General features: G+C 39.5%; 1 protein-coding gene across 4 annotated transcripts in view; it reads right to left on the bottom strand.

Annotated features, from left to right (window-relative positions):
- PTBP3 (polypyrimidine tract binding protein 3) overlaps positions 1-14,405 on the bottom strand; it is a 69,191-nt gene that overhangs the window by 43,637 nt on the left and 11,149 nt on the right. For 3 of the 4 annotated variants that reach the window (XM_083352867.1, XM_083352866.1, XM_083352868.1), the window contains one exon: positions 11,407-11,440. The exons of the other annotated variant lie outside the window; for it this stretch is intronic. In XM_083352867.1, coding sequence (XP_083208993.1) covers positions 11,407-11,440 — 34 coding nt within the window. The remainder of the gene's footprint in view (positions 1-11,406; positions 11,441-14,405) is intronic. 4 annotated transcript variants of the gene reach the window in all.

Raw genomic sequence — 14,405 nt, 5'->3', positions numbered from 1 at the left:
AGTAAGTAAATATGGTTGGATTGAAAAATTCCATCTTCACTAATCTTTGTACCATTTGAAGGACAATTGGAAACACTTTGTAATGAAATAACTTGACACATGGTAAACAGCTTCCAGTGTTACTTCCACAGATATACACATTTTGTATAACGAAATTTGGTTCAGCCACAAACTTAGCAAATCATAGTAAATCCTACATATGAGAATGCCTAACTGATTTTATATTTGTTTTACTATTTTGTAAACTGCACAGTATCACTTTATCATGAGGGAGGGAGGGAGGGAGGGAGGGAGGGAAAGAAAGAAAGAAAGAAAGAAAGAAAGAAAGAAAGAAAGAAAGAAAGAAAGAAAGAAAGAAAGAAAGAAAGAAAGAAAGAAAGAAAGAAAGAAAGAAAGCTGTTCAGAAGAAACAAAATTAAACTGATGTCAGTTTACAAGAAGGGCCAAATGGAAGCACATTCAAGTATTTGTACAGATTCAATGAAAAGGGAAATCATTTAGGATTACATTCGGCCTTAGTGACTATATACAGAAAATGTTTAGAAACAAAATATTGTGGAAGAGCTAAACTTATGCAAAGAAAGCAATTGCACTACACCAGACCACTTGAAATAGCATCGAGCCTCACAGAACAACCAACAACCCATTTTACTGCGGGTTCAGTGAGTTTAATCTCCCTAGAAACAAGGTTCTCAGTTTAACACAGGGAGTGAGCAGCTGTTTCAGCCTTCTTTCTCACTGGCACAGTTTGCATGCAGCTAATTCCATTGTCTAATGTATCAATTACTGGAGCTTCCTGCTAGATCAGTATCAGGATCTGGTATGTCTTAAAACAGACACACAGAAAATATGACAATCGCTGAGGGAATGAATTCAGTATCCATATATTAAACTAGCAGGATTAACAAAATCAAGGTACTTTATCCTCAAGAAATTCTTACCAGACGGTCAATCACAAAGAGAAAATATTCTTAATATTTCTCTTTTTGCCAAATTGGTTAAGATAAGAAACAAAGAAGTTTCTAAATCAGTGGCATAAATGGATTCATGAAGTCTCCAAAAGTAACTTCTGTGCTTTGCTTAACTGGGAAAACCAATAGCATCCCAAATGACTGCTCTAGGTTCAGCCTTACCCCCTTTTCATTGTTATGAAGGCCAGAAAAGGGAAGCCAGGAGATTGCATAAACTGTATTAATTGCTGGCTGCATAGACTATATATTAATATAGTTGCCTGCTATATAGATTTACATAGATTTTACACAATAGATCTTTGCAAGGTATCAAATAATCAATGTAAAGAGCTGAGATAATGAATTTTTATATGGGTACAACTGATTATTTTAAGAAATAATAAAAATATGTTATATTAGGAGTGAATATGAAAATATTCATATTGTTAATTTTAAAGGAGAGATAATTAACTTGTTTACAACTATTATAAACTTTTAACCCTTTAAACATTTTTCCTACTTTTTCTTTTACCTCTTCCCTTAATTTCACTGTATATAATTTCATGTTTATCTTTTATTTATATGAAAATCTTTCATAAAAATTATATTAAAAGATGGATGAAAACATACTCTTCAAATAGCTATAGCTGTAACTAAGTAAATACCAAATTAAAAAAATATATTAATCTCCAAACAAAAACACAAAATTCCACATCCAATGGAAACGCCTTTTTTTCTGCAAAAATTTTCACAAGAAACGCCATGACAGGAACTGAACTTTTCCCAGATGGCTGCATACGAACATAGTCTGCAACTTCATTTAAAATTTTATTAATTATAAAATAAGAAAAATTCTAAACATCCAACACCATCACTTTCTAATTAAATTCTCTCTTAAGCACGCATCCACTTCTTTCTGACAAAGCTTTATTACTTAGTTTAGGAGGCAGAAACCATTTTTGTTATTTGGTTTTAAACCATGGTATTTGGAAATCACAAGAAAGATAACCTAACACATCTTTCCACAGAATTGTGTTATCAGCTGCAGAGGGGAGAAGCAGAGACCCAGAAAAAGATAAAAAGCTCCTCTCCTTTAACAGTGTTTGTGACAGCTGAGGTATGCATCTCTGCACATCTCCAAATCTGTCGGACAAAATCGCTCGGATTCGGACCGGTTTGGACTCCGACTGGGCAGTATCGGACGATCAGGACACGAGCGATCTTGTTGATGTCATCTGGGAGGAGTTCGATCCTGTGACTCCGGAGGAAGTGGACAGGATCATGGGGAGGCTGAGCTCCACATGTTTATTGGACCCGTGCCCTTCCTGGCTGGTTTATGCAGCCCGGGAGGGGACACGAGGCTGGTTCCAGGCGGTTATAGCTGCTTCTTTGAGTGAGGGTAGTTTTCCCGCCGCCTTGAAAGAGGCGGTGGTGAGACCTCTCCTCAAGAAGCCTACCTTGGATCCGGCTGTTTTGAATAACTTTCGTCCGGTCTCCAACCTTCGCTTCCTTGCGAAGGTTGTTGAGAGTGTGATGGCGCACCAGCTCCCTCTGGTCCTGGATGAAGCGGATTATCTAGACCCGTACCAATCGGGCTTCAGGCCTGGGTACAGCACGGAGACGGCATTGGTCGCGCTGGTGAATGATCTCTGGAGGGCTCGGGACAGAGGATACTCCTCTGTTCTAGTCCTATTAGACCTCTCAGCGGCTTTTGATACCATCGACCATGGTATCTTGCTGCGGCGTCTCAGGGGATTGGGAGTGGGAGGCACGGTTCTTCAGTGGTTCTCCTCCTATCTCCTGGGACGTTCGCAGTCGGTGTTGACGGGGGGGCAGAGGTCGACCGCGAGGCCTCTCGCTTGTGGAGTCCCTCAGGGGTCGGTCCTCTCGCCCCTTCTGTTCAACATCTACATGAAACCGCTGGGTGAGATCATTCGTGGTTTTGGAGTTGGGTATCATCAGTATGCTGATGATACCCAACTTTTCATTTCAACCCCAAACCACCCCAGTGATGCCCTCGACGTGATGTCCCGGTGCCTGGAGGCGGTCCGGGTCTGGATGGGGAGGAACAGGCTTCGTCTCAACCCTGACAAGACGGAGTGGCTGTGCGTACCGGCGTCCCGGGATATTCAGGATATTCCACCCCTCATTATGGGGGGTGAGTCATTACCTCCTGTAGATAGGGCTCGCAACTTGGGAGTCCTCCTAGATTCACAGCTCTCTTTAGAAGACCATATTGTAGCTGTAACTAGGGGGGCGTTCGCCCAGGTTCGCCTGGTGCGCCAGTTGCGGGATGCCTTGCGCACGGTCACTCATGCGCTCGTGACCTCTCGTCTTGATTACTGCAACGCTCTCTACATGGGGCTACCCTTGAAGACCACTCGGAGGCTCGAGCTGGCACAGAATGCAGCCGCGAGACTTGTGTCGGGGGTCTCCCGATACTCCCGTGTTACACCTTTGCTCCGCGAGCTGCATTGGTTGCCAGTTGTCTTCCGGGTGAGGTTCAAGGTGTTGGTAATGACCTACAAAGCCCTCCATGGCATGGGTCCAGAATACCTTGGGGAGCACCTGCAGCCAGCGTCAACTTCCCTCCGCCCAGTACGCTCCCACAGAGAGGGCCTCCTCAGGGTGCCGCCGGTCAAAGAATGCCGACTGGTGGCCCCCAGGGGGAGAGCGTTCTCTGTGGGTGCACCGGACTTATGGAACCATCTTCCGGTAGAGCTCCGGATGGCGCCCGACCTCCGCTCCTTCCGGCGCAACCTTAAAACCAATCTCTTTAAGGAAGCGGGCCTGGCCTGATGGGACGGGGTGGGTTTGTTATTACGACTTTAATTTTAAACTTGTACTATGGGCATTGTTTAATCATGTTTTAATAATTTTAACTTTTGTATCTGTTTTTTACGTATTGCCCTGTTAACCGCCCTGAGTCTCTTGAGAGAAGGGCGGTATATAAATAAAATAAATAAATAAATAAATAAATAAATAAATAAATAAATAAATAAATAAATAAATAATATGCCCTTTCAATCTCAACCACTACTTTGAACTACAATTTGCTGGAAGCTCATTAAGGCTTTTTTTTTTTTACAAAAGGATTTTTCAAACAATTTCAGGTTGTTGAACCTGTCCGTTAAAAAGATTCCTGGAAGCTCTCAGGAGATGCAGTTTGAGTGATTTTCCCCTCTCAGAATCCCATCAAGTTCTTCTAGGGGTCTGCAGAAGTCTGAAAAATCCTGCCTTACAGATTAACAATGGCGATTTTTTTTTTTGGACAAGAAAAAAACAAAATGCTGAAAATTTATCCATCCACACGTACTTATAATAGATTCACTGGGCACATTTGCACTTCTAACTATATATACCAGTGGTGGCGAACCTATGGCACACGTGCCAGAGGCGGCACTCAAAGCCCCGCGGCCCCCTCACCAGCAGCCTCCCACAGAGAAGAGTCGTCCCGGGCACGGCCCGCACCAAGCAGCACAGCCAAGGACATGGCAGCCGGGCAGCGGGGACAAGACTCTGCCTTCGCACCTCATCCTCTGCAAATGATGCTGCAGGGGGCGGGCAGAGGGCGTGGCTGCCATGGCGACCTGCGGCGGGCCGTGGAGGCAGTGGGTGTCCATGCAGGCAGGCGGAACGGGGGCAGGGAAGGTGCGGGATGGGTGGCGGGAGGTGGTTTTGGGGCACTCAGTCTCTAAAAGGTTTGCCATCACTGATATATACAATACTAAAGTCACACTGAGAACTTTCAGCTAATTTACCCTGCCACCAGAAGTGGCATGTGTTTTCCAGGTGACTGCACTGTATAAACCATAATCCCTTGCTACTGGCCCTGCTATTTTGGCATGGCACAAGTCAAATTCTAGGAGAACCCTGGAGTATCAGTTTACCTATTCCTTCTTCAGGAAGAGCTCCAAAATAGTCCGTGCCATCAGAGAGTTCTTTTACAAGTTAGGACGCAATAAAGCTAACAATACTGAACGACCCAATACTAAAGGAGGTGGCAACTTTGCCAACAGAAGATAATGAGTGCTTATGAAAATACTAGTGCTAGAAAAGAACAAAGACCTTTTATGATGTTCACTGTTCCATATTAGTTGTTAAGATGTGCACATTATGATAAATCTTTTCTACAAACAAGCAAAAGTGATGAGGCAGATTACAAATGGATTGAAGAACATCGGCAAATCTAGAATGAAAATGTATCTTTAAATCAAATAAAGTTTAAGAAAAAGATAGAACCTATGTAATTAAAAGTGTTAGACTAGATAAAATAAGCTTTTAAGAAATTCTGTTCAGCAAGAAAATAAGATTTTTTAAAAAGCCATTGTATGTAATCTGTATAGCGTTCTATTGTTTATTTTTCTGAATTATTATATCCAAAAGTTGACTTTCACCTAGTATGCCTAAACAAAAGGTCAAGATACTTATTTGTAATAAATTACCATCATTTGAAAGGCAGTGCACTCTACACGTGAAACTCGAAAAATTAGAATATCGTGCAAAAGTTCATTTATTTCACTAATGCAACTTAAAAGGGGAAACTAATATATGAGATAGACTCATTACATGCAAAGCAAGATAGTTCAAGCCGTTATTTGTCATAACTGTGATGATTATGGCATACAGCTCATGAAAACCCCAAATCCACAATCTCAGAAAATTAGAATATTGTGAAATGTGCAATATTCTAGGCTTAAAGTGTCCGACTCTAATCAGCTAATTAAGCCATAACACCTGCAAAGGGTTCCTGAGCCTTTAAATGGTCTCTCAGTCTGGTTCAGTAGGAATCACAATCATGGGGAAGACTGCTGACCTGACAGTTGTGCAGAAAACCATCATTGACACCCTCCATAAGGAGGGAAAGCCTCAAAAGGTAATTGCAAAAGAAGTTGGATGTTCCCAAAGTGCTGTATCAAAGCACATTAATAGAAAGTTATGTGGAAGGGAAAAGTGTGGAAGAAAAAGGTGCACAAGCAGCAGGGATGACCGCAGCCTGGACAGGATTGTCAGGAAAAGGCCATTCAAAAGTGTTGGGGACTTTCACAAGGAGTGGACTGAGGCTGGAGTCAGTGCATCAAGAGCCACCACACACAGACGGATCCTGGACATAGACTTCAAATGTTGTATTCCTCTTGTCAAGCCGCTCCTGAACAACAAACGTCAGAAGCATCTTACCTGGGCTAAAGAAAAACAGACCTGGTCTGTTGCTCAGTGGTCCAAAGTCCTCTTTTCTGATGAGAGCAACTTTTGCATCTCATTTGGAAACCAAGGACCCAGAGTCTGGAGGAAGAATGGAGAGGCACACACTGCAAGATGCTTGAAGTCCAGTGTGAAGTTTCCACAGTCTGTGTTGATTTGGGGAGCCATGTCATCTGCTGGTGTTGGTCCACTGTGCTTCATTAAGTCCAGGGTCAACCTAAAACCTAAACCTAAACGTAGCTGTCTACCAGGAGATTTTGGAGCACTTCATGCTTCCTTCCGCAGGCGAGCTTTATGGGGAAGCTGACTTCATTTTCCAGCAGGACTTGGCACCTGCCCACACTGCCAAAAGCACCAAAACCTGGTTCAATGACCGTGGGATTACTGTGCTTGATTGGCCTGACCTGAAACCCATAGAGAATCTATGGGGCATTGCCAAGAGAAAGATGAAAGACATGAGACCGAACAATGCAGAAGAGCTGAAGGCCGCTATTGAAGCATCCTGGTCTTCCATAACACCTCAGCAGTGCCACAGGCTGATAGCTTCCATGCCACGCCGCATTGAGGCAGTAATTGCTGCAAAAGGGGCCCAAATCAAGTACTGAGTACATATGCATGCTTATACTTTTCAGAGGTCCGATATTGTTCTATGTACACTCCTTGTTTTATTGATTGCATGTAATATTCAAATTTTCTGAGATTGGATTAATACTACGTGTATGAATATTGGCAAAAGGAAGCATTCTTGATTTCTGATTTATCCTTCTTTTCCAGGTCCCGATTACTTTTGCTTGAGGGGGAAAAGAAACTCTTGCTCTTAATAGATGGACCTTGAATTGGGGGGGGGGAATGGTGTGACGATCTGCCACTTAGCACTTTTGCCTCTTGACCCAATGAAAGATCTGATATTATATAGCGTTATGTAACTTGAAAGCGGTAGAGACCATATACATGAAAGGCAGACTTTGAAAAGTTTTCTTGTTTGTTTTAAAGACAGGTGTTCTTCAAACGTACGACAACAATTGGGACAGGAGACAGGGATTTTCATCAATCGCCGATGTGATTGTAAAGCACGCCCACATCGCTTAGCAACAGCAATCTCTGCAGTCTTGGTTGCCATCGTTAACTGAATCCCAGGGTCATTCGGCAAGACAACTTCCTGCTAGGCACTCACAACTGAGAAGTCCCTGGGGAATTTGCTCATTGAAGGCCCACCGTGGAGGGAACAAGGGAGAGTGCAAGGAGATGGTGTGCAAGAGGATGTGTGGAGAGGATGTGCTAGGGAAGAGTGGAGGGGTGTGTGTGAGGGTGCGGTGGTGGTGGGGATGCATGAGAGGCACTGCACGAATCAGGGAGGGCTAGGGAAAGACTGCAAGGGGGTGCAGGAAGCACTGGGCAGGGTAACAACAGTGTGAGTGAGGTACTGTGTGGATGAGGAAGAGTTGGGGAGGGTATGTAAGAAGCACGATGATGCATGCATAAGGGTGTGCAAAAGAGGCACTGTGCAGGTCAAGGAGGGTGTGTGGGGCTAGGTAACCCATCATGGTGCAAGCACAAGAGTCTGGGGATGATGTGCAAGTGCGGGGAGACTTACCTCAGAGAAGAAGTCAGCAGGGAAGGTGACAAATGGCAATCACATGATTTACTGGGTGCCTGGCAATCAATTTCTACGTGTGAGAGTTATCAAACACCGGATCACAATCACATGAACACAGGAGTGCTGGGACGGCTGGAACTCTTGAGGTCTGTTTGTAACCCCCATTCAGCCTGTTGTAACTTGGAATGGTTGCTTGATGCATGGTTGTAGGTCGATGACTACCTGTACACTACAAGAGGTCCTCACTTAATGATTGCCCTGTTTAGCAACCATGGTAGACTACCACAGGTTTTCAGGTATTTCCTCTGCTACTAATTTTTAGCAATAATAGTGAGAGGATCAACAGAGCTTGCGGCTATGTATCACTGCTGCTAACTGTAAATAATGGGTGGTGTCCTCAACACACATAGTGGAAAGGTAAAATTTCTCAGACACAGATGACAACTTCTACAAGCCACAAGAGGACTGGAAATGGTACTACTTGTCTGTCGCCCGTTTTTGAAAAGACAAAGGACTATTTTAACATTTCAGTAATATATTGCTACCAAAAATAAAGAAACAGCTGGACTTCTCTTCACACAAAAAGTTGCTTACTCGAAGCCATTGCACACTTTTTCTTATTAAACTCAAGCATATTTAGAAAACTGTGCCTAAATATATGCTTCCTATTTTGGAATTATGCTATTCCACCTTTCGGCAACAATCCAAGACATTTTCAATTCTGGATGCAGAAGGTTCTCATAAGGCTTCAGAACTATTCTCTCAGATCTACAGCTTTTTGTCAGGCACAAGCAACCAGACAGGCCCAAACAGAGACTTAATTCTTCTTGATCACCTGTATTACAAGAGTCGCACCAGATTGTCTGCCTTCACCTAAGAGCGAGCAAATATAGACCTATAATCGTTTTCTCCCCTGAATAGACTCTAAGCTGGAATGTTTCTTTACTGTCCCCGGCGGGGGTCCCTCCCCTTCAACTGGTGGCTTCCCCACATTTTTCCTCTCACTTATAAGCTAGAAAACTCAAATGTCTGCTGTTTGTAGTATTACTCCTTCCCCCGCCCCCCAAATTCAAATGGATATAGTATTTGTTTAATAATGTTAATTGGAACTGGAATTTCCATCGTTAAGTGATGCAGCTATAAAGCGTGACATCAGGTGACTGCACTGCTTAGTGATGGCAATTCCAGCAGTCCCCAGTTACCATTGTTAAGTGAATACCGGGTCATTAAGCAAGGAATTTAAGTGTTTATGACTTCTAAACTTCCTGCCAGCTTCCCTGTGGTTTTTATTTGTGGGAAACCAGCAGGGGAGTTTGCAAATCATGAACATGTGACTGCAAGGGCATTGTATCTGCCCGAACTTTGATGACCAATCATATCCACCCTTCGTTCAGCATCTGGTAACTTCAAACCATTCAATGTAAAGATACATTCAACCTAAATAATTCATCTCTGCTATAACACACTGTTAACTTCCTGGGGTGAATATATAACAAGGGAAAAATAAAAGTAAATAGAGGGTTTTATCTCTGTGTCTGTCAATGACACTGCCCGATGTCTGTAGTCCAGAGACATACGCATTCACCAAACCCTTTGTCGACAGCGTATACTGTATAAACCCCTGGAATTAAGGTAATTTCAGCATTCAAAGGGTGCCGTAATGGTATATGCATCCTAAAGAAGGGACTATTTATGTGGTTGCTAATATTTAACAAGGATCTGATGACACAATCATGCATGCAGCCTTCCATTGAATATCTATTTAAATACAAAAATATCCCTATACCACCTGAACATTTGTGCTTTCATTTGTGTGTAAATATGTCATTTTCTGTAAAGCTATAATTGTAACACAAAATATTAAATGAAATCATATTACTCATTAGCAGTACTATAATATTTATATTTCAGTACAATGTCTAATCAACTCTCTATAGCTCATGATGCATGTCTTTTTGACTTCAAACTGTAGTAATTATCAGAATTTAGTTTTGTTTTCAAATCCTATGCTCTATTAAATTAAATCAATGATGTAACAAATTATATTTATGTACTAAACATTATCTGCAAAGAAAATTGCTATAAACTCCTAATAAAAACATTATTTCTTTAATGCATAATTTCTTTTCATTCATCTCTTAAGAATGCTTTTGACAGTAACATATTTCATTTTCCAAAACTTCAGTTTATAAATTGCTTCACTTTCTTAAACAGCTTAAACAAAATTTAGCATGCGTTTAGTTTATGCTTTTATATTAGTCATAACACATGTTTAAGGCCACAAATCTATTGTATCTGATGATATGCCTGTTTTGTATTTATATTTCATATTTCTTAACCACTCATCTCTCTCAATTAGTTCAACAAATAAGTGTATGTCTGTGTGTTTATATATTGAGTTATTTAACTGAAATGCTCCCGTAAATTATGTATAGAAATTTTCCTGAAAACATAGGATAGATAAGGGGATACAGCCATACATACACACTATCCATTTGCATTGGCTATGCTGATTTAAATAATGGTATTTTATAGTTCATTGGATTAATGAAGCTCATAATGATGCTTTTGTGTTGTATTTTTGTTAGCTACATGGAGCCTTATTTTTTCATTTTTTTATTAGAAGGGCAGGGTAATCCATTGAACATGTAAATAAGTAAGTAAATAATAAATAAATAAATATCTGGAAGGTACCAGTTGCCTGTCCCTGCTTCATAGCATTTAGCAAAGATTACGATGCAAATAGTTTTTGTGTACTTCAAAATTAAAGCTCACAATAGAATTTTCACAGTATATGGTGCTTAAGTATTTCAATGCTATTCTAGAATTTTCAACAAGAGTAGTTGGAGAAATATTCGTCATGTGGATCTACAAAACATTTGAAAACAATGCTTCACAAAAAGTGTTGCCACAAAGAAACCATCCATTTTTAAAACATTAATTTTAATATTTTAAAACATTTTATTTCTATGGTGAATTCCATTATTTATTTATTTAGAAACATTTATTTTTAGGGTTTTAATGTTTTAATACTGTAATCCACCCAGAATTATTTCAATAAGAGATGGGCAGCAAATAAATTTAACAAATAAACCTTTGCAAAGCTCACATTTAATCTGAACACTGTCCTCCCGTTATCTTTGTATGCATGCCCAGAAACACTTCAGCTGGGACTACAAAAAAACTGAAGGGGCTGTGCACATGAACACATGTGAAGACAGCTAGAGACAGTTTTCCAACAACCACATAAACCTTGTAAAGGTCTTGGCTACTTTAGTACTTTGAAAAGTAAGATTCTGGCTAATGTGCTCCACATGCACCTTTTTTAATGCTTTGGACTGCTTTATTCAGCAGAGTTTAAAAATGGGTTGCAACTTTTTATGACTTACCTTTGAACAGCATTCCAGCACAGGAATGGGGTTAAATGTACATATGCATTCTAAGTTATTAATATCCTTAGCTGAATTGGAAGGAACATAAATTATGAACTCTTTTAAGAATTAAAGAGTTAAGATCTACTTCATAAAGAAAGAAACTGGATGGAAATAAAGCAATGCCATAAGAAAAAAAAATGATGCACAAGTTTCAATGTGTTATCCAGAAATAATAAAAATGTGGATAACAAGTTTATATGAAAGGACAGAAAAAGATTCCTACCTTTAAACCGACTGCTATAAGATCTGTAACAACACTGTGTGAAAACAAATGGGAGAAAATGGAAAAGTTAGAAAAGCAGTTATTGTACAGGCAATGATAAATAAAGCTAAAGGAAGAAAAAATATAAGAATGAAATGAGTTATGGAATGTTTTTGCAAAAGAAATGGAACAGTTTAGTAACATACAATATGAAAAAGAGAGGCTTAGACAGAGCAATCAGATAAAACTTTCTACAACTATTGTTAAAGGATTCCCTTTTTGAGACACAGACAATACAAAAAACCTTTCTAATTTACCTGCCAAGCACGTACATAGATAAAATATGCCATACTTTTTTTTTGGGGGGGGGGAAAGTCTCTACATTCATATATAAAGAATCAGAAGAACTAAACACTACTCATCTAATGAACTATGAAAATAAGATTGCACATTACAGTTTCAAGGATGGTCCCATTTACTAGGCAGAAAAAGTACAATTTCTTCTATGTGTTATCTATAAGTTGAATTACTACCAGAATATACATTTTAAAAGCTAAGGTAGATATAAATAATAGGACAGAGGTAGTAATACTCTATTAGGGAGAACGTTTTCATAAAAATAACAGATTAAGAGCAATGTCATACAATCTTCTCCAAAGAGCAGGGCAGTCCCCAATACATCCAAGCCCAGACTGAGAAAATATATTTCAGTAGAAATCAAAAACCAAGTCAATGCTGGCTGAGGTTGTAGTCCCATTCCCCTTTTGGGAGTTGAGAAAAGACTGAATTATAGTAAGCTAAACAATTCAACTACGGTATATTAAATATCATTAGAAGTGTAATTATTTCTGAAATAATTATTTCTGGTTTTCTTACACCCAGATATAACTAATTTAAAATGGAGACAATACTATTAACAATATGCTTTTATAAATAAAATTAACTATAGTCAGCACTAGTACCTTCAGACATACTTTAGTTAGACTGGCCCATGGGCCGGAAGCCACACCCACCCCAGCTCCGGCAAGGGGGAAAACGTCACAATACATCGTGACACGTCACGTGGCGAGTTTGACACCCCTGAGTTAGAATATCATCATCTGAAGTTGAAAATCTAACACTTGAGCTGCTGTAATATGATCCAATATCAATCAACTAACTCCCTTCTATTAGTCATAGATACAATATAAATCACCATAACAATGCAGTGCTACTGAGATTGCTAAGCAAGAAATTTGATTTAAGAGGATTATCTGTTCCCGGTATGCAATTATTGGATTACTAACAAAATAACTATGCTTTATTGGATAAAAATGAATATTTCTGAACAGGTAACATCAAACTGTGGTGGTCTTCATTCTTCCAATTATTTCTTTCATAATCCCTAGCTATTAGCCATTCTGTCAGGAACTCATGGGACCTTGTCAAGAAAAAAATCAATTTAAAAAAATCTCAAGGTCGACATAAACTAAAGCAAATTTAACACAGTATCTCAACAATACACTTATTAAGTCAGGAGAGTCTATAGATAGGTTAATAACTAAATAGGTTAATAACAAGCTTAGATGAATCATAACAAATGAATACCAAAAACTGTAGTGCACACAACACAGTAAGTAAATTCAGGCTTGAATGGAAAGTTGGAATTAAAACATAAAAGTTGCTGTGTGAGAAGTGTATTACAGGTAATTTCAACTAATAATCAGAACTGAGCCAAAAATTTCTGTTGAAACTTGTTAAGTGAATTTTTCCAACCTTTCTTGCCACAGTTGTTAAGTAAATCACTGCAGTTGTTAAGTTAGTAAAAGGGATGTTAAGTGAATCTGGTTTCCCCATTCACTTTGCTTGTCAGGAGGTCTCAAAAATGATCACAGGATTCCAGCACACTGCAACTGTCATAAACACATGCCAATTGTCAAGCATCCAAATCCTGATCAAGTGATTTTGGGGATGCTGCAGCAGTTGTGAGTGTGAAAAACGGTCATAAGTCATTTTATTCAGTGCCAATGTAGCTTCGAATGGTCACTAAATGAATGATTGTAAGTCAAGGACATGAATTTGCAATTTGCTCTTGCCACCCAAAATTAAAGGATTTAAGAGACATACATATATACCAAGAGTTCATATGGCAAAACAGACATTTCTATAGCCAAAACTGAAAAAAAGATTAGTTCCATAAGCACTCAAAATGTTCTTTTTCATATTATCAAAATATAAGAAGAGAATATTAATAATACAACAATGTATTTTAACAGAATCGGGAAATACAGAGATTTAAGCATGATAAAGAAACTAAAATTAAAGAAAATAATCCATATAATATTAAAGAAATATTTACTGTGTGACTACACTATCAAAAACTTCTAGAAGTGCTGCAATAATTGTCAGAAATTTGATCATTTGTCCAGAGTTAGAACTAGAAATTTAAGGAAAAGTGTGAAGTTATGACTACAAGCCCAACTAGCAAATAAGATTTGGTTCTTCTGATATTGCTATTTAAGACTTGTACAAGGAAGTAGCAGCTAAATTCTCTCAGTTAAAGTATTCAATAGTCATAAATTACAGACAGATATTTAATTCTTAATCTACACTGCTTACATTTGAAAAGTTTTAAGTGTGGACTTTGGAGTTAGAATAGACCTTATTAGGAAGAGAGCTGTTTAGCATACAGTGGCAAAAAGGCTTCCAACCAGAACACCCTACCAAATTTCTCATCTATAACCAGGCTCCATACTACAACCAAAATTTATTCTGACCCACTTGACCCAGATGTTTGATTGACAGAATCAAAAGAGGCATTCATAACAGTGACCCACTCAATGAGCTAAGTAGACAAATCAATAGAGCTAGATCAATTTCAAAGATGACCTATTAAAAGACAGAGCACAGAAAACAGCACTGCTTGTCACCTGCAGCTTACAGCTCAAGCCACTCAAACATTATTTATAAGCTACACCAGGGATCCTCAACCCCCAGTCCGTGGAATGGCACCAGTCCGTTGCATGCCAGAAACCGGTCCG

Source organism: Vipera ursinii, assembly GCF_947247035.1.
Source record: "Vipera ursinii genome assembly, chromosome: 2".
Classification (NCBI taxonomy): domain Eukaryota; kingdom Metazoa; phylum Chordata; class Lepidosauria; order Squamata; family Viperidae; genus Vipera; species Vipera ursinii.
The sequence above is the reverse complement of the archived record's forward strand: the minus strand, read 5'-3'. Positions and strand labels throughout refer to the sequence as shown.